The 21011-nt window shown below is 53.5% G+C and overlaps 1 protein-coding gene across 1 annotated transcript in view; it reads right to left on the minus strand.

Moving 5' to 3' along the window:
• Positions 1 to 21011, minus strand: part of SORL1 (sortilin related receptor 1) — a 44609-nt gene that overhangs the window by 21078 nt on the left and 2520 nt on the right. Inside the window, 8 exon segments of the mRNA XM_023744714.1 lie at positions 650 to 723; positions 935 to 1052; positions 3014 to 3206; positions 6061 to 6230; positions 7335 to 7436; positions 10265 to 10445; positions 16478 to 16545; positions 18128 to 18393. Coding sequence (XP_023600482.1) covers positions 650 to 723; positions 935 to 1052; positions 3014 to 3206; positions 6061 to 6230; positions 7335 to 7436; positions 10265 to 10445; positions 16478 to 16545; positions 18128 to 18393 — 1172 coding nt within the window.

Genomic DNA, 21011 nt, shown 5'->3' on the forward strand with positions numbered 1-21011 from the left:
AGGAGGCTTCATTTCAACGTCAATGATACACAAGAGTAATAAATCGCGAGGCTCCGGCCTGGCACCACGACGACTATATGATCGTTTACTAATGATCAGCCGATATATACTGAACACCCACACCTGCCAGACGCTACCAGGCCCCAGGGACAAAAAAGTGAGCAGCCCTGGCTGGTTTGGCTCAGTGGATAGAGCATCGGCCTGTGGACTGAAGGGTCCTGGGTTGATTCCAGTCAAGGGCACATTCCCGGGTTGTGGGCTCCATCCCCCGTGTGGGGGTGTGCAAGAGGCAGCCAATCAATGATTCTCTCATCATTGATGTTTCTCTCTCTCCCTCTCCCTTCCTCTCTGAAATCAATAAAAATATATTTTTTAAAGTGAGCAAAACGGACATTGCCTTGTGCTCATGGAACTTATAACCTTAGAACATTTATTTCTTTAAGTCTGTTTTTGATTCAAAGTAGCATTTTTGCAGAATCACAAGCGCATACCACAAGGTGTGCATACAGATCAGTGCAGCGGACCCTGTGTGTGGCTCCAGGTGCTTGTTTATAATCATAGTTAAGATGGGTGCCTGCACCACAAGCATGTGCGTTCCTGAAATACTGGCTCAGTGCACATGCTCACACAAGACCCGAGGTGGCCTGACCTCTCGCCACCGGGCGCCCGCACTGCTGGAGACATACACGCTCATCTTGCTGGCCAAGTTCTTTCCCACTGAACCTGAAACACAAGAGGAACAATGACTTTTTATTCAAGAATATGTCAGGTAATCAACACCTTGTCCAACTAGAAATTCTGAGTAGGATGCAGCAACTAAGTATGTCTTAAAACCACGGAACAGCAGTTACTGCGGCAGAGGTGGGTGGCCACCATGCAGTTGGCTGCACGTGAGAAACGGCTTACCCGGTAAGAACAGGCAGAGCACACTTACCGGTGGCAATAATGAGACCAGGAGCCGACTCCTTGGACAGGATGGGCATCCTCCGCAGCTGGAGGCTGAGCAGCTGGCTGAGCCGCTGGGCCAGGTGCAGGGAACAGCCCTGGGACAGCTACAAACACAAGTTCCAGGCTCTGTCAGCAAGTGGTGCGAAGCCTACGTCTCCCCCAGACGCTGAAGCCCGTGAGTGGGCATTGCAGCCTGAGGCAGAGGAAGGGGCCAGGCCCAAAGGAAAGCAGTCCCAGCCGCTGGCCCCACACTGCGCCGATGCCTCCCATCAGAGAAAGAGAAAAGTGCTAAAAAAACTCCGCTGGGACTCAGCAAAACAGCAACCAGAAATCAGCATCAGCTCAAGGAGACGGAGAGCTACCCATCTCTCCACAGTCCCCAGGGATTCTCCATGTGAGTCCCGGGACACAGCACGAGTCGAGGCCCCGAAGGAGCCACAGGAAACGTTTCAAGAATGCCACATCTGTACCAAACACGTCTACAGGGGTTCACCGGAGACTTCAAGTTGTTCAAACTGACCTGCATCACTTAGGCTGCAGGTTGGTTCTGCAGGCAAGGCCTCTGCGTAGGGGCGTGCCTGACTCTTGGCCAGAAATGGTTTCAGATGTGTCCTGCACAGGCTCACCCTGTGGGTGCTTACGGACAGGTAACAACGGTGACCTGGTTTGCTAGATACATCAATTTTTTATACTAAAAGGATCACTAACAAACATCCATCTGGCCAGCATCACAGTTTGGCAAGTGAAAACTATAGCAAATCGAGTTGGGTCCCAAAGAAATATCTGCCAACCTCTCCCATCTTTCTCCTTGTCTTTCACCACCTAAAATCAGGAGAGACTAAAAGCCGAGGAGCTGTCATGCAGTTCATTTGTACAGTGATCAGTCCATGACACAGGAAGCTGACTCTTGACAATGCCATTAATTCTATATAACCAGGCTGAGCCCCCGCCACAAGCTGGAAAACCCTGCCGCCATGCACATCTGACTCAGGCCCAGCTCAGAGATCTCGAAGACACTGCTGAGAAAATGAGGGTCTGCATGTACCGATGGGATGTGTTCAGTCAAGAGTTGGTGCAAATCAGAAGATAAATCGGGGAGTACATTTTCGAGCAAAATGTCCAAAGAAGTTTTCCCAAGAACCACAGATACTGTATATATTTAACCACAGACAAACAAAATTCAATAACCCAAAAGACCAAGTAATTGTCTCACTAAAATGTTATCGTTTCTCCAAAAATCAGTACTACTTGTTTTTATCTGAGTCCCTCTGTCCACCTACTTCACACCCTGGTCCTGTATGTGTGATGAACACAGAGATGTGGTGATTGGATAGAGTCAGGGACCATACCTGTTCTTTTGCGGGAAAAGAAAGGAGTTGCTTGGTATACGGGACTATTTAATGGGCCCAAATACTGCATTTCAGTACCCTTAACTTTCCTGATGAAGCCACAGACAGATGAAATCAGACAATCCTAAATTATATGCAGAGAGGGATTTTAAAAGAAATTCTATAGAAATAGCTTCCAGTGGGAGAGGTTGACAGATGTTCCTGGTGCGAAGCACAGTGGTGCCTCGGTCATGTCTGATAGCACGTATCGGCCAGAAGACATGCCAAGAGCACACACGTCCTCAGAGCTCAGAGCAGAGCGAGTAGCAGTGCTGTGCAGAAACAGCAAAAGCAAAACCAAGATTTCATTTCATCCTTAAACACCCACAGGCACTTCATAATGGGCTGTGTGGCCCTGCTGGCTCTCACCCTGGAGTCACAGGCCCCCACTCCATTTCCTCACCTCCCTTCCATCACCTCCACTGCTGAGAACTCAGTTTCACAGACAGATGATGTCACCCAGAGAAGTGCAGTGTGAGAAGGTGGAGACAGGAGCGCACAGGGGCCAGCAGCCAGCTGTCCAGGATCACACAGCCTCCTAAGCTCACACTGTCCGCGGTGCCCTGTGTGTCCACAATGCACCTCAGTGTGCCTCGTACAGAGTTTGGGAACTGTGCGTGGAGAACTACAGATAAAGCTATGTATTAAAAAGCCAAATGAGATGAAAGCATCCGTACCTCGCAATCGATTTTTTCTCCATATCCCGTGACAGCCGGGGCCTGGAGAAACTCCCAGGTGCCCCCTTTGTCAAAGGTGATGACTGATCTCATGTTCTCCTCCTTCAGGGAGCCATTCACCAGGGTGGCGATGTAGACGCCCTGCAGCCCTTCCACGCGGTGGAAGTCAGCAAATGGCTCACTCGCAAAGTACCTACAGAGAATATGAACAGCGGGGGCTTGACGTGCTGCTTCTTAGTATGTTTCTATTGTAAAGAACATAAAGTTTAACCATGTTAAGTTGCACAATCCAGTCGCATTGGTGGCCTCTGGACTCCTCCTTCTCTCATCCAATCTGTCAGCAAACCTATTAGCAAATGGTCAAAATGTAACCGTTCCTATTATCAGCACTGCCCTGGCCTGGTCACCCATAGCCACCTCCACTGGCCTGGTCCTCCCACAGCAGCCTCCACTGGCCTGGTCACCCACAACCACCTCCACTGGCCTGGTCCACCCACGGCCGCCTCCACTGGCCTGGTCCATCCACAACCGCCTCCACTGGCCTGGTCCACCCACGGCCGCCTCCACTGGCCTGGTCACCCACAACCACCTCTACTGGCCTGGTCCACCCACGGCCGCCTCCACTGGCCTGGTCACCCACAACCACCTCTACTGGCCTGGTCCACCCATGGCCGCCTCCGCTGGCCTGGTCCACCCACAACCGCCTCCGCTGGCCTGGTCCACCCACGGCCGCCTCCACTGGCCTGGTCCTCCCACGGCCGCCTCCACTGGCCTGGTCCTCCCACGGCCGCCTCCACTGGCCTGGTCCTCCCACGGCCGCCTCCACTGGCCTGGTCACCCATAACCGCCTCTGCTGGCCTGGTCCTCCCACGGCCGCCTCCACCTGCCTGGTCACCCATAACCGCCTCTGCTGGCCTGGTCCACCCACGGCCGCCTCCACTGGCCTGGTCCACCCACGGCCGCCTCCACTGGCCTGGTCCTCCCACGGCCGCCTCCACTGCCTGGGTCTCTGCAGCATTTCCCAATGACTCTGGCTCGCACTCTCACCGCCTCCACTGGTCTGATTCCAGGCAGCAGTGAGTTTGGCTTTTTTAGAAGAGAAGTCACTTCAGCAGCAGATGCGCTACAACTGGAATTACCGAGATTAGCACGGCCCCACTAAAGGGTGACATGCACATTTACGAAGGCTCCATATTCTTCTGTCATTTAAAATTTTTTCAAATAAAGTTTTTAATTAAAAGTAAAATACGCCCTGACCAGTTTGGCTCAGTGGCTAGAGGGTCCCAGGTTCGATTCCGGTCGGGGGCGTGTACCTTGTTTGCGGGCACATCCCCAGTGGGGGGTGTGCAGGAGGCAGCTGATCAATCTTTCTCTCTCATCGATGTTTCTAATCGATGTTTCTAACTCTCTATCCCTCTCCCTTCCTCTCTGTAAAAAAATCATATTTTTTAAAAAATTAAAAAAGTAAAATACAAGTTACATGAGTGGTCACTTAAAATTATTTACAATACTGTCCACTTTTGTTGAGTGCACTTTTCTTTATATAATGCAATTCACAATTTTTAAATGGTAAAGATAACGTCTGTCTTCTGCTCAAAACTCTGCCTTCTACTAAGAAGGAAAAATTAAATGTCTTCCATCCCCTTTAAGGCCCTGCTCCCTCTGATCCTCTTGGATTCTCTCTCCCTCCTTCAGTTTGCGCCTCCCTGGCCTCCTCACTATTTCTAAAGTTAGTCACTGTTCCTGCTATTCCCTGTGGCCGCAGCTCAGTTCAGGTGTCTGCCTGGCTCCCTCCTCCTATAACTCAGGCACCTGCTAACATGACCTTCCTGGAACAGACTTCCATGATCCTCGACATAAATGATACCGTGTGAAACTCTCCTGTTCGCCTGCACTCACCATGGCCAGGCATGCGACGTATCTGTTTATGTCCCGTCTTCTCCTAAGGAGGACGAAAGTTCCCTGGCACAGGGACCTCACTGCTGTCCTTAAAGCCGGTCTGGCTCTTGGCAGCAGCATCCTTGCCTTGAATGAACTGCTGACTAAATGAGTTGCCAGCCTGGAGGGACAGTGGACAGCGAGACGTGCCCTCTACCCAGGGCCACAGCTGTAGAGCCAGACCTCCACGCAGACCAGTCATCAGCTTCGCCAGGGGACACTTCCCAAGAGCAGAGGGGGATCCTATCAGTGGCACATCTCCCAGAAGTCTGGTTGTCACAGGACAAAGGTGGCACGCAGGAATCAGTGCCCCCGACCACGGCACAGAACCCCCATCCCCAGGGCCTTCCGGAGCCCAGGAGCCCCGTTATTGCAGAACAATCAACTCACCGCGTGATTTACTGATAAAGGATCAATGACGTTAGTGTCCTTCCATAGACAGAACAATACCTCACACAAAACCAGGCACCAGAACAAGAACCCTGAGTGAGAGGCGGACAGTGGCTCAGACACTAAATGTCGCCTACAGCAGCGGTGCTCAGCCCGGGCAGCCACCAGAATCACCTGGGGACTCACACCCAAACCAGTCAAACTGTCATCTCTGGGACCTGGAGCCAGGAGTGGGGTTTTTGAAAACACCCCCAACTGAGTGAAAATGTGCAGCTATTGCCGAAAACCAACAATGAGAGGCCAGTCCTGTGACTCTAAGAAGCGGGTCCCGTGGATCTGAGGAGTGGGCCCCGTGGATCTGAGAATTGGGTCCTGTGGATCTGAGGAGCGGGCCCCGTGGATCTGAGGAGTGGGCCCCGTGGATCTGAGAATTGGGTCCTGTGGATCTGAGAATTGGGTCCTGTGGATCTGAGGAGCGGGCCCCCGTGGATCTGAGAATTGGGTCCTGTGGATCTGAGAATTGGGTCCTGTGGATCTGAGGAGTGGGCCCCGTGGATCTGAGAATTGGGTCCTGTGGATCTGAGAATTGGGTCCTGTGGATCTGAGAATTGGGTCCCGTGGATCTGAGGAGTGGGCCCCGTGGATCTGAGAATTGGGTCCTGTGGATCTGAGGAGCGGGCCCCGTGGATCTGAGGAGCCGGCAGGATCGGGGTCCTTACCTGACCAGCGTGTCACTGCCGGCCCCAGCCGGGCTGTAGTAGAGCACGTTCTCCAGGGACAGGGAAAACCGCAGCCCCTCCGCCTCCGAGATGTACAAGTCAGTGCGGTTGTCACTGTGACTGACACACACAAACACCTGGTCCTCAGAGGCATCTGCGACGTAATACTCCTTGGGGACGAAAAGTAAAGAATGCGTGAGCCACGCATGTCCTGGGCGCTCCCTCAATGAGTGGAGCGGGGGTGGGATCTTCTCTCTCCCAAGTCCCAGCCCTTTCTGCACCTGGTGCTTAAATACGTGCTCCTGCCCTTCTCTTTCTGCATCTGAATATGTTGGCATCGTTCTCAGGCCAAAATTACCAACTTAAAAACCAGCCTGCTGTGCTTGGTCAGACATTTAATTAAGTCACCACTAAGCCTTGGCAGGGCGATCTCGCAGCCTCTGCGGGCCCTGGGGAGGCGTTCCCACCCTTGGCTAGAGCAATGACGCCCACAGAGCGTGACCGTGCCCCAAGCCCGGCACAAGGCTGCCTCCCCTCCCTCTGGAGACCGAGGCTGCTCGGCCGCTGGAAGAGGGTTCTGACTGGAAAATGGGCCACGAGCGCCATACGTGACCTAAAAACCTCTTTTAGTTAACGTCTTCCTTTTCCCCGAAGACCTACCATCAGTACCAAACGCAATCTAGATTACCATGAGCGTCCTTTCCTTTTTCTCCAAGGTGACCGCCGGCAGCTGAGCCCGCAGGAAGCAAAGACCAGCAGTGTTTCTACCAGACACCCCGAGCCCTGGCCTTCCATGCCGACAGCCAGTGTCAGGGCCTTAGGGGGCGGCTTCCCCTGCGGCCCCTTCTCTGACAACTCAGCCCACCTGACCTTTCCGAGCGACACCCCCAGCCTCTGACTACCTGTGCTCCCCCGTGGGCTTCTCAGCCTCTGTACCTGAAAGGCAGGACCTGAACCTGACACCTTTTTGAACCCAGAGTGTGTAACCCAGCAGGGCCTTAGGTAAGCGCTGCTGTCCATCAGCACCGGCCCGGCCCTGGCCTCTGCCCTCGCTGCCCTCTCCCACTTACAGCAAATGCAGGCTCCGGCTCAGCTGCACTTCCAACACTGGAGAAGAAACCCGACCCCCGCCCAGAGCATAATGGCTCTAGAGACCTTTCTGGAAAGTGACTCAGGGCGGCTGGTCAGATGTCCCCGACAGGACACCCACAGCACCCTGTCCTGGCCCTGCAGGGACAGTGATGCCTCCTCCCGGCCCTGAAGAACCCACTTACATTAATGGGATGTCTGGTGACAAACTGGGCTGCTCGCATGGGCTTCCGGCCAAAGGAGACCCAGAGCTGCACGGACGGCAGCTGCTGGCTGCCCGGGAGGTGCTGCCGAGGAAGAGGAGGACAATCAATGGTGCTGCATCAACCACTCAAACTTCATGCAAAACAGGAGTCGGGCCCTAAATTCCACCGAGACGCTCAGCAGGGAGTGCGCTGACGCTCAGCAGGGAGTGCGCTGCAGAGATGTGCTTTCCGCAGCGTCCGCTCAGCGTTCCCCCAGACGGGTCTGCAATGGAGCCCAGACGCTCCCGGATGCGAGAGGAGGAGGACAACGCTGTGATGTGAGACGTGGGCTGGGGAAGGGATGGAGCCCACCACCGCTCAAGCGGAGAGAGGAGGGGAGGGGCCGTGGGACGAGGCTGAGATGGGTGGGCAGAGCTTCCAGCCGAAACCACCACGGTGAGCGCACACACACCAGGCGTACATTCTCCTCCACCCCCGTCCCCCTGCAGGTTATGAGGACACCTGACTCACAGGCTTTCACTGGTACCAAGAACGGGAGAATTTTCATTGATTCAATTTTTCAGTCTTTTAATACTTCTCTTTGGTTAAGGTATTTTGCTAAAATATCGTGGTTTTTTTTTTTTTTTGGTAGAGTATAGAGTATTCCACGTGATGCTGACCACGTCACATTGTGTTTTACGGATATGAAACCGTGGCTGGAACCGCAACAATGAGTGTAAAACACTAGTTAAGAGGAGACCACTACATCTCCCGAGGCCGCTGTTTAACTACAAGAGGAGAGGCCGAGTCGGACTGGGGCTGCTCTCGGGACGGGTTTAAATGGCCCCGGAACCCGGAAGCACTGCGCACACGTTTTGTGCAGATGCACTCATCACTCTGCTAGGGAGGGGCTGCCCTCTGCAGGTTCTCAATGATTCACAAACAGGACAGCAGCACAGGAGCCTTCTGTGCTTGTGCACTTCTGAGAGGGAGGCCCCTCCTCATGTGGCCATCATCACATGCGTGGCCAGCAGACCCCCTGGAGGGCTGGGCTGGCTGCCTCCTCCTCGACTGCTCACTACTGTTCACTGTGGACCCCAGCTTCCCACAGAATAAGGAGCACACCCGTGTCTCCTCACGGTAGGCGAGCTGTGCTCACAGCTGCCCAGTAAGTACCATGTGGAGAGCAAGCTGACAGACACCATGTCACTTCTGACTCTTCTGAGCAACACACACACTTATTCAAACCATCACTGAGCAAGTGTGAAAAGTCCTTTGTTTTAAAAAAGCCAGGGGCACCCTAAACACCGTGTTAATAGTTTGTACTCAGTGTGAGACCAGTAGGAAATATAGACCTATTAAAAATGTAAAGTGTATTACCTGAATAAGAAAATAGTTCCCAGAAAAACATGTATAAATTCCAAAGTCCTACCAGCATGGCTCAGTGGTGAGTGTCGACCTATGAACCAGGAGGCCAAGGTTCAAGTCCTGGTCAGGGCTCATGCCCAGGTTGCCGGCTGGATCCCCAGTGTGGGGACTGCAGGAGGCAGCCGATCAATGATTCTCTCTCATCATGGATGTTTCTCTCTCTCTCTCTCTCCCCCTCTCCCTTCCTCTCTGAAATCAGTAAAAATGTACTATTTAAAAAAAGAAAACAGCCGAAACCAGTTTGGCTCAGTGGATAGAGCGTCGGCCTGTGGACTGAAGGGTCCCGGGTTCGATTCCGGTCAAGGGCATGTACCTTGGTTGCGGGCACATCTCCAGTGGGGGGCGTGCAGGAGGCAGCTGATCGATGTTTCTCTCTCATCAATGTTTCTGACTCTCTCTCTCTCTCCCTTCCTCTCTGTAAAAAATCAATAAAATATATATTTTTTTTTAAAAAAGAAAACATTTCTCAAGGTATGTGGTGGGAAGCCCTCCTGCCTTGAGCCGCCCACATCTCCCCTCCTCGTTCCAGCCTTCCTCCCTGATTTCCCTGTTGGGGAGGCCTCTCTACACCCAGAATCCCAAGGGCTTTGACCTGCTTCTGCCTGGCCAGCTGCCAATCACATAAATGAGAACCTGGAGGAAAACATTACATCTCACTTGCCCCTGAGGGTACCAGCGACAGGAAGCAGAGCCACCTCCCAGTTCCCAGGGGCCTCAGAGCCGAGGTCCCGGCCGCTGGCTGCCATCAAGAAGGCGAGCTTATACCCCCAGGACGCAGGCCAGCGCTCTTGGCTGGGCCTGTGCTCTCCCGGACACAGGACAGTTTAGTTGCAACTTACAATTTGATACAGTTGCAAGGCAAGTCCTGCTAAATAATTAAGCTCTGTTAGATGAGCAAACTCTCCATTTCAGCATCTGGCTCCAACCCATCCAATCACGGGGGAAATGTTCCCAAAGTCTGGGAGGGCAGCTACTTACTCACAGCTGAAAGCTTCATTACTGCTCTTCTTAGAGCACTAACTCTCAGCGGCCCCTGACTCACTCTGTTAGCCACGTAACTGCACGCGGGTCCAAAACTCACAGAGGACGCCGCCGAACGCAGTGGTTCTCAACCTCGGCCGCACATTAGAATCACCTGGGAAGCTTTTTAAAATCCTGATTCCTGGGCCTCATCCTCCGGAAATTCTGTTTCTTTGTTACTAATGTTGTGGCCTCACCCCATAACAAAGAAACAGAACCACTGGAAAGGAAGTCAGGCAGTGGAATGAAAGAAACACGCCGCTGAACTCCGCCCTCCTCTCTGATTTCTTTTCATTGGGATGCATGCAAAACCACCAAATCTCAGAGCTTCTGCACCGCTCGACCTCCGGGACCTCCCACACCCTCCGGGCATGTCCGTCTCTGCCAGCACTGTCCAGGCCAGCCCCCACCCGCTGACCACAGAACGCCAAGCCTCAGAGGGGACACTCCGAGCAGCTCATTCCTCGGCACCTTCAACTCACCACCACCTTGGTGGCAAACATGTACTTGTCCCGAAGCTGGAAGTCTCTCACTGCCTCCAGGATCACTTCCTGGTTCTCCCGGGACTGGAAGAAGTCTGTGCTTCGGAAAACTGTGGAGTACCCGGAGGGCTCGTGCCTTTCCACGTAGATGGTGTTTGGCTTGTCGTAGGGATCAATCCCCCTGAAAGAAACAACAGTGTCACCACCTTTCCCAGTGTGTCAGGAGCAGGCAGCCAGCCAGGACGCCGGCCACCACCCGCTGGGACCGCAAGTGCTGCCAGCCTCCCCCTCGGCTGCTCCTGGTCCCGTTCGCAGCGTGGGGAAAGGAAGAGTAAAAGATGGCGTGTTGGGATCCAGAAGTCCGGCTTGAGGCTGTCAGCAGGTTTCTGGCCTCGGTGACAAACCTCGGCGGAGGGAAGGAGTTTGCCAGGTGCTGGGTTCTCGGGAGGATAACTCGGGAGGAAACCGCGTGGGACCAGCCAGGCACATCCTTCCCAGGCCCCTCCCCCTCCTCCTGCTCAGGCCGCTGCTGCTGGTTCCCCAGTGAGATGCGCGCCCTGCCCTGCGAGTCTCCCTCACAACTCTGCGCACACTGACCTTCAGAAACGGGGCGCATCTCTCCCCCGTACTTCTGTACTTCTGTCAGCTCTGCACCCCCCGCAGGGAGGCCTTCCCACACCCTCACCTGCACCTCTCAGTCTCCCTCATCTTCTGGGGGCCAAGTTCAAGCCTCCCTTCTAAGAAGCCTTACCCCATGCTGGCTTCCTACTCCCGACCGGCACTGTGTCTCCCCGGCACCGGGTCTCCCCGGCACCGGATTTCAAGTGGTTTAATTCATTTTATATGCGTTCAAACGTAGGAAACTGCTTTGGTTGGATGGGCTCTGAAGCAGTCCCCTTACCGGACACAGTACTGCTTCCTGTATCATTCGACACTGAATATACCAGTTACAATGTATGGTGGGCCCCACACTGCAGTTCTCTGAGCTTCCCAGAGAGTACAAACGCCTCTCGAACCATGTCTTCTCTTTCTTTCTATCCCACAGGGCTCCCACCTGAACTGATCCTCGCTGCACTGCGTCTACAGGCCATCATCCCAGGGCTACTCCAAAAGGGGACCAGCAGAGGGAGGAGATCAAACTGCCTTGGAGAAGCGCCCCTGCACTGCTGTTCTCCCAAATACAGCCCAAGCTGCAGCCCAGGGGACGGACCCGCCCCAGGCTCCTCACGCCCCCGAGGCCAGGCCGACCCGCACCGGGCAGAGGTGAGGAAGGCAGAGCTCACCCACAGAGGCCTGAGTTCCTCCACGTGCACAGAGCTCAGATAATGAAGGTTAGGGCACCAAACTCGAAGCTTCAAGATGCACTGCCAAGAGCATATTCTAAGAAAAAGAGAATGGCCCTGGCCGGTGTGGCTCAGGGGATAGAGCCTCGGCCTGCGGACAGAAGGATCCCGGGTTTGATTCCAGTCAAGGGCACGTACCTGGGTTGCAGGCTCCTCCCTGGCCCGGGCCCTGGTCTGCCTGGTCTGAGCTTGTGCAGGAGGCAACCAATCGATGTGTTTCTCTCACATCGATATTTCTGTCTTTCTCTCTTCTACTCTCCCTAAAAATCAATGGAAAAATATCCTCTGGCAAGGATTAACAGAAAAAGAAAAAAGAATGAAAGAATGAGGAACGAATAAGGGAAGGGGGAAGGGAAGGGAAAGGAAAGGAAGGGAAAGTTGGGGAGAAAGAGAGAAGGAGGTAAGAAGAGAAGAACGGAAGAGCCTCTTTGCACAGGGAAGACCTTTGGCCCTGTAACCGGGAGGGAAGAGTCCCTGGAGAAGCCAGGGTTTGGGCCTAATGTGGGAGGCACTCCGCCGTCACAGGCTCTGTGCAGTGAGGGGGTGGCCTGCTCTTCCACAATTAGAAGCACTGATTAAAGTACATCCTCTGCTCCAGACGATATGCAAATGAGCAAGAGGCTGCGGGATATTTTTAAAAAGGCAGAGAGGAAGTCTGCGAACAGCTCACCTCTGCTGTTCAGATGGAGAAACAAAGCTGTGGCTTCCGGCCGGTCAGTCTGTAACCCGACGGGGACCTCCCTTTCTGAGAGCCGCTCCCCCTATGACAGCGGTTCTCAACCTGTGGGTCGCCAACCTGTGGGTTGCAACCCCTTAGGGGGTCAAATGAACCTTTCACAGGGGTCACCTAAGACCATCGGAAAACACATATATAATTACATATTGTTTTTGTGATTCATCACTATGCTTTAATTATGTTCAATTTGTAACAATGAAAATACATCCTGCATATCAGATATTTACATGACGATTCATAACAGTAGCAACATTACAGTTATGAAGTAGCAACGAAAATAATTTTATGGTTGGGGGTCACCACAACATGAGGAACTGTATTAAAGGGTTGCAGTGTTAGGAAGGTTGAGAACCACTGCCCTACGAGGTTGCAAGTTTGCATTTTGCAGTCCTGGCCTCCCCTTTCTTACGTTCACTCACACCTGCCTCCTCTTCTGTGTGCCCTCATCTGGAAATCCCATGCCTTGCTCTACCTCCCAGCAGTCACCAGCCTTGCCTGGCCTCACCGGCTCCCTGGGCCCCACTTACAGCCCTTCAGTGCTGCTCCCTGGGCATCCAGCCCCGCCCACAGCTCCTCCCCTGTCCCACCTACCAGCCTCCAGCTCTGGATAGCACAGGAGGTAGGTTTCCAGCTCTCCTGCTGCTCCAAGGCTGCCATTGCTCTCTGCGGGGTTAGATCACACTCGCACTTACTGTGGGGAACCCTAGGGGGGCCCTCCAAATGGCCTGAAATGCCCTGGCACCCTCACGCACTTATCTAAACTGAGATGAGGCCGCCCTGAACTATCTGCATGTCACACTAATTCCCAGCACAAAGCATCCTTGTTTAGTAATCCAGCTGGTTTTCCCTCCTAGCACATGGTTCCCCGAACAAGTGAAAGAGCTACTTGTCCCTTAATGCACCAAAAGCTCTGCGGGCATTCCTTGATGGAGGGCGCGCTCGGACCGGACGAGGGTAGGGCTGGAATCTCACTGAGACTCCACAACCTCTGCCCAGGGAAAAGAACAAATGGCCGGAGACAGCCGCCCTCCCTGCCAAGGCAGCTCCAGGCGAGGCTCCCTGGGGCCCCATCTGCCCGGCCGCAAGCCCTAGGGGAGCAATGCAACTCAGAGACACTCCGCACAGGCTCCTGGTGAAAGAGGCACAGAGTACCTCCCCTCCCGCTGGGCGCTACGTTAATGAAGAGAAAACGAAAAGTGAAAAGACAGCCCTGGCCAGTTTGGCTCTGGATAGAGTGATGGCACATGCCCAATATTTAAAAAAAAAAAAAATTTTAACACATTGTTTGCGGGTAGTAACAGGTGGCTCTACTACTTATAGTCAACGTAAAACATATAAATACGTTTCCTGCAAAAGGAATGACAAATTGGAAAATATAAATACACACAATCTATCTCATATCACAAAGAACTAATCTCAAATATATAAAGAGCTCCTGGTAACCAATAATAAAACAATGATGAATCCAATCGTCAAAGGGCAAATGGCAGAACAGACATGTCACCAAAAATATACAAAAATGAACCTAAAGAAGAGTAAAAGAGGTCCAAAATCATTCATAACCAGAAAAGTGCAAATGGAAACTACACTGAGATAGTATTTCTTTCCTAACACATAGGCTTGGAGAGATGCACAGTTCTATGCTGCTGAAATTTCCGTCTTTCTATAGAAAATTTGGCAATCTCCACGAAAGTTATAATTTCAAAGCTTCATTCACTGGGGATATATCAATGCACAAAACTGACAAAAGTCCCTGCCCTTGTGTAGCTTTTATTCTACTAAAGAGAGAAAGACAGACAATAAGAATAACAGCTCTAAGTGCTGTGCGAAGAAACCTCAGGTACTGCAGCCTGGGAACCTGGAGAGCAGCTGCCATTGCCATGGGCCCTGGGGAGTGTGTTCCCAGCCGCCTGGCTGAGGTCAGGGAGTAAGCAGTGACGACCTTCAGCGAGAGCTGAACAACAGGTGCCACGCGTGTGGCGGGAGCGTGCCTGGCATCTACCCGAGAGAAACGAGGACGAGGACGGCAGGGCTGGAAGCAGAGGAGCAGGACCTGACGCGTTGACAGGATGGGCGTGGCTCTGTGCTGAGCATTCGCTGGGGCCGCAGGGAAGCAGGTGGCCCCCAGGAGCCAGCAGGGAGCAGGAAATCCCGGCCACACACTGAAGGTGGCGCCCTCGGGACTCCTGGTAGGCGGAATGGGAAGTAGGAAAGAAACTTGGACTCAGCGATGACTCAGTTTGGGGCTGAGCAACTAGACACTGAAATGGGGAGGATCCCGGCTGGATGGGATCTTGAGGGGAAGATCGAGAGTGTATTGGAGAGATACCGAGCTTGCTGTGTGTGAACAGGGCCGTGTGCCTGCGAATCCGTCCTACATATCCGCCTGCACATATATTCAAGGGTATATACAACCTGCCCGGCCAGCGTGGCTCAGTGGTTGAGGTCAACCTATGAACCAGGAGGTTGCGGTTCAATTCTCGGTCAGACCATGTGCCCAGGTTGTGGGCTCGATCACTGGGGGGAAAGAGGGGGACGTGTAGGAGGCAGCCAATCAATGATTCTCTCTCATCATTGATATTTCTATCTCTCTCTCCCTTTCCCTTCCTCTCTGAAATCAATAAAAATATCTATTTTTTATCCAACAACCTGTAACAGAAAAAGATCAGAAGCAACTAGGACTAGAAACAACTGTACTTTTAAAAGTCTGTTGATTTCACCTTCCTTCTCAGCAACCAACAAAGGCTTCCATCGCTTTCAGAATCAGTCCAAATTCCTCTCCCATCTTTACCCAACACACGGCCCCAAAATAAAACTCAGCGTTTTGCACCCCAGCACCGTGTCATCTCGTCTCCACTCTGGCCATTCTGTTCCTGCACCCCCACAGCGCACCCCACCTGCTGCATGCAGCCAGTGCTGTCCGTGAGCGCCCATCTGCAAAGAACAGGCCCCTCCTCCACCGGCTCATGCCACGCCCGCGATTCCTGAGCTGCTTAATGTGTGGCAGGTGCAAAAATGGTCTTTCCACCCTGGCCAGGAGCTCTGGTTAGAGCGTCATCCCAGGTTCGATCCACATCAGGCACATACAAGAATCAACCAACCAATGCATGAAAAAGTGGGACAACAAATAGATGTTTCTTTCTGTCTCTCTAAAATCAATCAATAATTTTTTTAAGTTTTTAAAAAAATCTTTCCGTATCTCCTAAACTACAATCTCCTTAACAAGTTTATCCATAAATTAGTCAACTTCACACACCCTAAAGCAGTGATGGCGAACCTATGACACGGGTGTCAGAGGTGACACGCGAACTCATTTTTTGGTTGATATTTCTTTGTTAAATGGCATTTAAATATATAAAATAAATATCAAAAATATAAGTCTTTGTTTTACTATGGTTGCAAATATAAAAAAAATTCTATATGTGACACGGCACCAGAGTTAAGTTAGGGTTTTTCAAAATGCTGACACGCCAAGCTCAAAAGGTTCACCATCACTGCCCTAAAGCATATTTAGCATATTTTACATTCAGTGGACATTCAAAAAACGATGTTATGAATGAACAAATGAATTGATTTTATATAGAGAAAATTCCCCACTTCTGATGCGATGCTCTAAAAATGAATGTCTTCAGAAACCTCTCCACCCACCAAGAGCGCTAAGATCCCCACATTCCCTGGTGGACTGAGGATGCAGGAGCGAAAGCCTCAAGAGAGCCTCTGCTCTCATCTCCCCTCCGCCTGCTACACTCCCCGTCTGGAGAATGCACCGCCTGCTACACTCCCCCGTCTGGAGAATGCACCTCCTGCTACACTCCCCGTCTGGTAAATGCACCGCCTGCTACACTCCCCCATCTGGAGAATGCACCGCCTGCTACACTCCCCCGTCTGGAGAATGCACCTCCTGCTACACTCCCCGTCTGGTAAATGCACTGCCTGCTACACTCCCCCGTCTGGAGAATGCACCGCCTGCTACACTCCCCCATCTGGAGAATGCACCGCTGGCCCAAAGGCTCCACATTTCAGGTGAGGGAGGTTTGCCCCCCACCTCACCCCCGCCACCCCCCCCCCCTTTTGCTGGAGCTGAACTGGAAAAAGGAGATTATGGAATTCATTTTCTTCGCTGACACGACTTACCAAGAAAAGGACTTCACATGCTCCTGAATCAGGATCCAGGTCTGGCCAAAATCGTCCGACTTCCACAGCTGCAAAGACCAAAGTGACAAGAGTGGCCGTGAGGGGAGAAGCAGCAGGACCTGAATGGCTCTGCCAAACCCACGGAAACCTGCAGTAGAGGCTGGCTGCTGCGAGGACAGCACGGGCCGTCATGGCCAGCGCGTCACTCCCAGGGAGACCAGCCTGGAGGGGAGCCCTCCGCCCCTCTCCGCCCCTGTGTTTCCTCCATAGTGACTAAGGTCTCCACAGACAAGGAAGGTCACTGGGACTTGTCTTCCATTTGTGGATTATCAGAAACTGTATTTCCTCAAGACTAGCCCTCAGATAATGGTAAAAACAAAAGGACGATGCTTGGCACTTCTCACCTGGGGAAGAGTCCTTAAAACTATACAACCAGCCCCAGCCGGTTTGGCTCAGTAAATACAGCATCAGCCTGCGGACCTAAGGATCCCGGGTTCGATTCTGGTCAAGGGCATGTACCTCAACTGCAGGCTCCTCCCCGACCCAAGCCCTGGTCAGGGCACGTGCAGGAGGCCACCCATCGATGTGTTTCTCTCACATTGATGTTTCTCTCTGTCTTTCCCTCTCTCTTCCACTCTCTCTAAAAATCAATGGAAAAACATCCTCAGGTGAGGATTAAAATAAATAAATAAAAATTTAAAAAAAAACTGTGCAACGGCCACAGCCGTGAAGGAGATGGAGAGGACACTGGTCAAGTACAGGATCAGAAAGGACCAGAGGATCGCTGAACACACAGGGAGGGTACGCTGTGAGCAAGTAACCCACCAAAGCCCTCCCCCTCCCCAGGCACCCCTGCGCCCCTCTGGCCTGACAGCCCTGTGGTGAGAAGCAGGAGACCACAGACAGCAATAACCCAGCCACACTGGTGAGCTGGCCCTGCCCACACTGAGGCTCCGCCTATGCACGCGAAGGTAAACAGATCATGTTTTGGCTAAACAACCTACAAAGGAAAAGGAATGTTCCAAGCTTGCTCTGAGCAAAGTCATTCAAAACTTATCATAGATCCAATCCTGGATCTATGGAGTCCAGGATCTGCAGGTCTCACAGGGTTATGCCAGGCCAATCTTCTCAACTCGCCAATGAAACATAAGTGCTACTCAGCTCTCTTTCCCCATCTCTCACCCTCTCTCGAATTTGGATTAAGAGAGGAAAACGCACACATTTATGTTGTGTGCATAGGCACACACGCACACTAAGAGAAGATGAATGTTAGTGGTAGGCAATGAAGTACATGGCAGGCAACAGCAGTGTGTAAGGTAGAGGGAAGAAAAGGTACAACAGGAACGTGGCAGGCGGGCCCTGCAGAGCTGGCGCCAGGCTTCCCCCACTGCTCTCTGAGGCTGACAAAGGTTCCCGCCCGCCCGGAGAAGGGCATCAGACTTAAGGAATGGGGCCTGCCAGGGGCTAGGTGCGCCCTGGCTCAGGTGCATTCCTTCCCCAGGGAGAGCACAACAGCTACAAAGGCTGAGCTTGAGGGCGGAGGAGGGAAGGGCCGAGGGAGGTCACTCAAAGGACACGCAGGCCACAGGACAGAGGCAGAGGAGGAACCTGGCGGAGCCCCGCCCGGCTATGTTCCGGACACTCTCTTACCTGCTTGTTGGGGTGAGACCTGTCGAAGCCCAGGAGGAGGTCGGAGGCCTTGGGGTGCAGGAGGAGATCGGCTGCCCGGAACGGGATGGAAAAGCCTCGGATGGTGTTGCAGAAGTCGAACGTGATCCAGAGGTACTGGGCGTACGCGTCTGCGAAGATGTACTGCAGAGGAAGGAGGCAGCTGGAGCGGGCCTGGCGGAGCCGCCAATACCCTCCCGCAGTGAGCGCCTGGCACGCGGGCCTGCGGGGCTCACCCCTCCCGCACTCTCACCCTCTCCCGCACTGAGGGAGGCAGGTGCACACCCAGTGTGACTCAGCAAAGGCACGGGTGCAGGATGGGCTTCGTTTAACCAGATAATGAACCTGTGTGTGAAGTGGGCCTCTGTGGTCCGCCCCAGCATGGCGGCTTTTGATGGAAGCGGTCACGGAGTTTCCCCAGGGCACACAGAATGTGGGGAGGAGGGGAGAGGATGTACGAACAAAGAACTGTGGGTGTGGGCCAGCATCATGGAGGAAACTCCAGGGGCGCCCGCCTCAACTAGGGGGTGTGGGGGGGGAGGCAACTGGAAAAAGCCTCAGCCCATCCTCTTAAATGGCCCAATAGGAGAGAGCAGACCTAGGCGACCTATGAGGGAACAGGTGACCCAGGTGCTCAGCCAATGAGGAGCCGGAGGAGGGACTCGCACCCTCGGGATAAACAGTCTGTGATCCCTGCTCCATGTGCCCGTCCGACACCCGCTCCTGCAAGAACGTATTAAAGGGCTCGTTTTCGCCACACGTCTGTCTGAGTCTGTTATTTGAACTCGGACAGGTGAGCATTTCTCTCATAGTCAAGCCTAGGTTTTTTCAGATGGCACAGCCTTCTCTCTCTCTGGTGAACCACTCGGTCATAATCGAAAGGTGGCTACGGAGGCCAGGACAGAGAAGGCCTGCCCTCAGCCTGCACACAGCGGGGACTCATCTCCGACAGGCCTTCCAGGAAAGCCACAGCCCCTGGGAAAACCAGCTGCCCCCTCTGCCCACCATGCCAGGTGAGGTCCTTCCCCATAGGTAGCCCAGAATCTATGCGGGGGTCGGGGGGACGACATGCCCACAACTGACTCTACTTCAGGGGAAAGTGAGAGTAAATGAGGAGACGTGCTACATCCTATGAAAGCAAAGATTACAGATGGGTTATGGATTGCAAGACCAGAAATGACTCCATGTAAGCGTTGGGCCTTGAAGGGTAGGCAAGACTGGAGAGGTGTGTCCTGTCACCTGCAGGTAGGTAAGAGGAGTGGGGTGCTGCCACCTGCAGGTAGGTAAGAGGAGGGGTGCTGTCACCTGCAGGTAGGTAAGAGGAGGGGTGCTGTCACCTGCAGGTAGGTAAGAGGAGTGGGGTGCTGTCACCTGCAGGTAGGTAAGAGGAGTGGGGTGCTGTCACCTGCAGGTAGGTAAGAGGAGGGGTGCTGTCACCTGCAGGTAGGTAATAAGAGGGGTGCTGTCACCTGCTGGTAGGTAAGGGGAGAGGGTGTCCTGTCACCTGCAGGTAGTTAAGAGGAGGGGTGTCCTGTCACCTGCAGGTAGGTAAGAGGAGGGGTGTCCTGTCACCTGCAGGTAGGTAAGAGGAGGGGTGTCCTGTCACCTGCAAATAGGTAAGAGGTGGGGGTGTCTTGTCACCTGCAGGTAGGTAAGAGGTTGGGGTGTTCTGTCACCTGCAGGTTGGTAAGAGGAGGGGTGCTGTCACCTGCAGGTTGGTAAGGGGAGGGGGTGTCCTGTCACCTGCAGGTAGTTAAGAGGAGGGGTGTCCTGTCACCTGCAGGTAGGTAAGAGGAGGGGGTGTCCTGTCACCTGCAGGTAGGTAAGAGGAGTGGGGTGCTGTCACCTGCAGGTAGGTAAGAGGAGGGGTGCTGTCACCTGCAGGTAGGTAATAAGAGGGGTGCTGTCACCTGCAGGTAGGAAGAGGAGGGGTGCTGTCACCTGCAGGTAGGTAAGAGGAGTGGGGTGCTGTCACCTGCAGGTAGGTAAGAGGAGTGGGGTGCTGTCACCTGCAGGTAGGTAAGAGGAGGGGTGCTGTCACCTGCAGGTAGGTAATAAGAGGGGTGCTGTCACCTGCTGGTAGGTAAGGGGAGAGGGTGTCCTGTCACCTGCAGGTAGGTAAGAGGAGGGGTGTCCTGTCACCTGCAGGTAGGTAAGAGGAGGGGTGTCCTGTCACCTGCAGGTAGGTAAGAGGAGGGGTGTCCTGTCACCTGCAAATAGGTAAGAGGTGGGGGTGTCTTGTCACCTGCAGGTAGGTAAGAGGTTGGGGTGTTCTGTCACCTGCAGGTTGGTAAGAAGGAGGGGTGCTGTCACCTGCAGGTTGGTAAGGGGAGGGGGTGTCCTGTCACCTGCAGGTAGTTAAGAGGAGGGGTGTCCTGTCACCTGCAGGTAGGTAAGAGGAGGGGGTGTCCTGTCACCTGCAGGTAGTTAAGAGGAGGGGTGCTGTCACCTGCAGGTAGGTAATAAGAGGGGTGCTGTCACCTGCAGGTAGGTAAGAGGAGGGGGTGTCCTGTCACCTGCAGGTAGTTAAGAGGAGGGGTGTTCTGTCACCTGCAGGTAGGTAAGAGGAGGGGTGCTGTCACCTGCAGGTAGTTAAGAGGAGGGGGTGTTCTGTTACCTGCAGGTAGGTAAAGGAGGGGTGTTCTATCCCCAGCAGGTAGGTAAGGGAAGAGGGTGTTCTGTCACCTGCAGGTAGGTAAGAGGAGGGGGTCCTGTCACCTGCAGGTAGGTAAGAGGAGGGGGTGTCCTGTCACCTGCAGGTAGGTAAGAGGAGGGGGTCCTGTCACCTGCAGGTAGGTAAGAGGAGGGGGTGTCCTGTCACCTGCAGGTAGGTAATAAGTTAGGTAAGAGGCGAGTTGGCCAGAGG

This window comes from Myotis lucifugus, unplaced genomic scaffold, assembly GCF_000147115.1.
Source record: "Myotis lucifugus unplaced genomic scaffold, Myoluc2.0 scaffold_484, whole genome shotgun sequence".
Lineage (NCBI taxonomy): Eukaryota > Metazoa > Chordata > Mammalia > Chiroptera > Vespertilionidae > Myotis > Myotis lucifugus.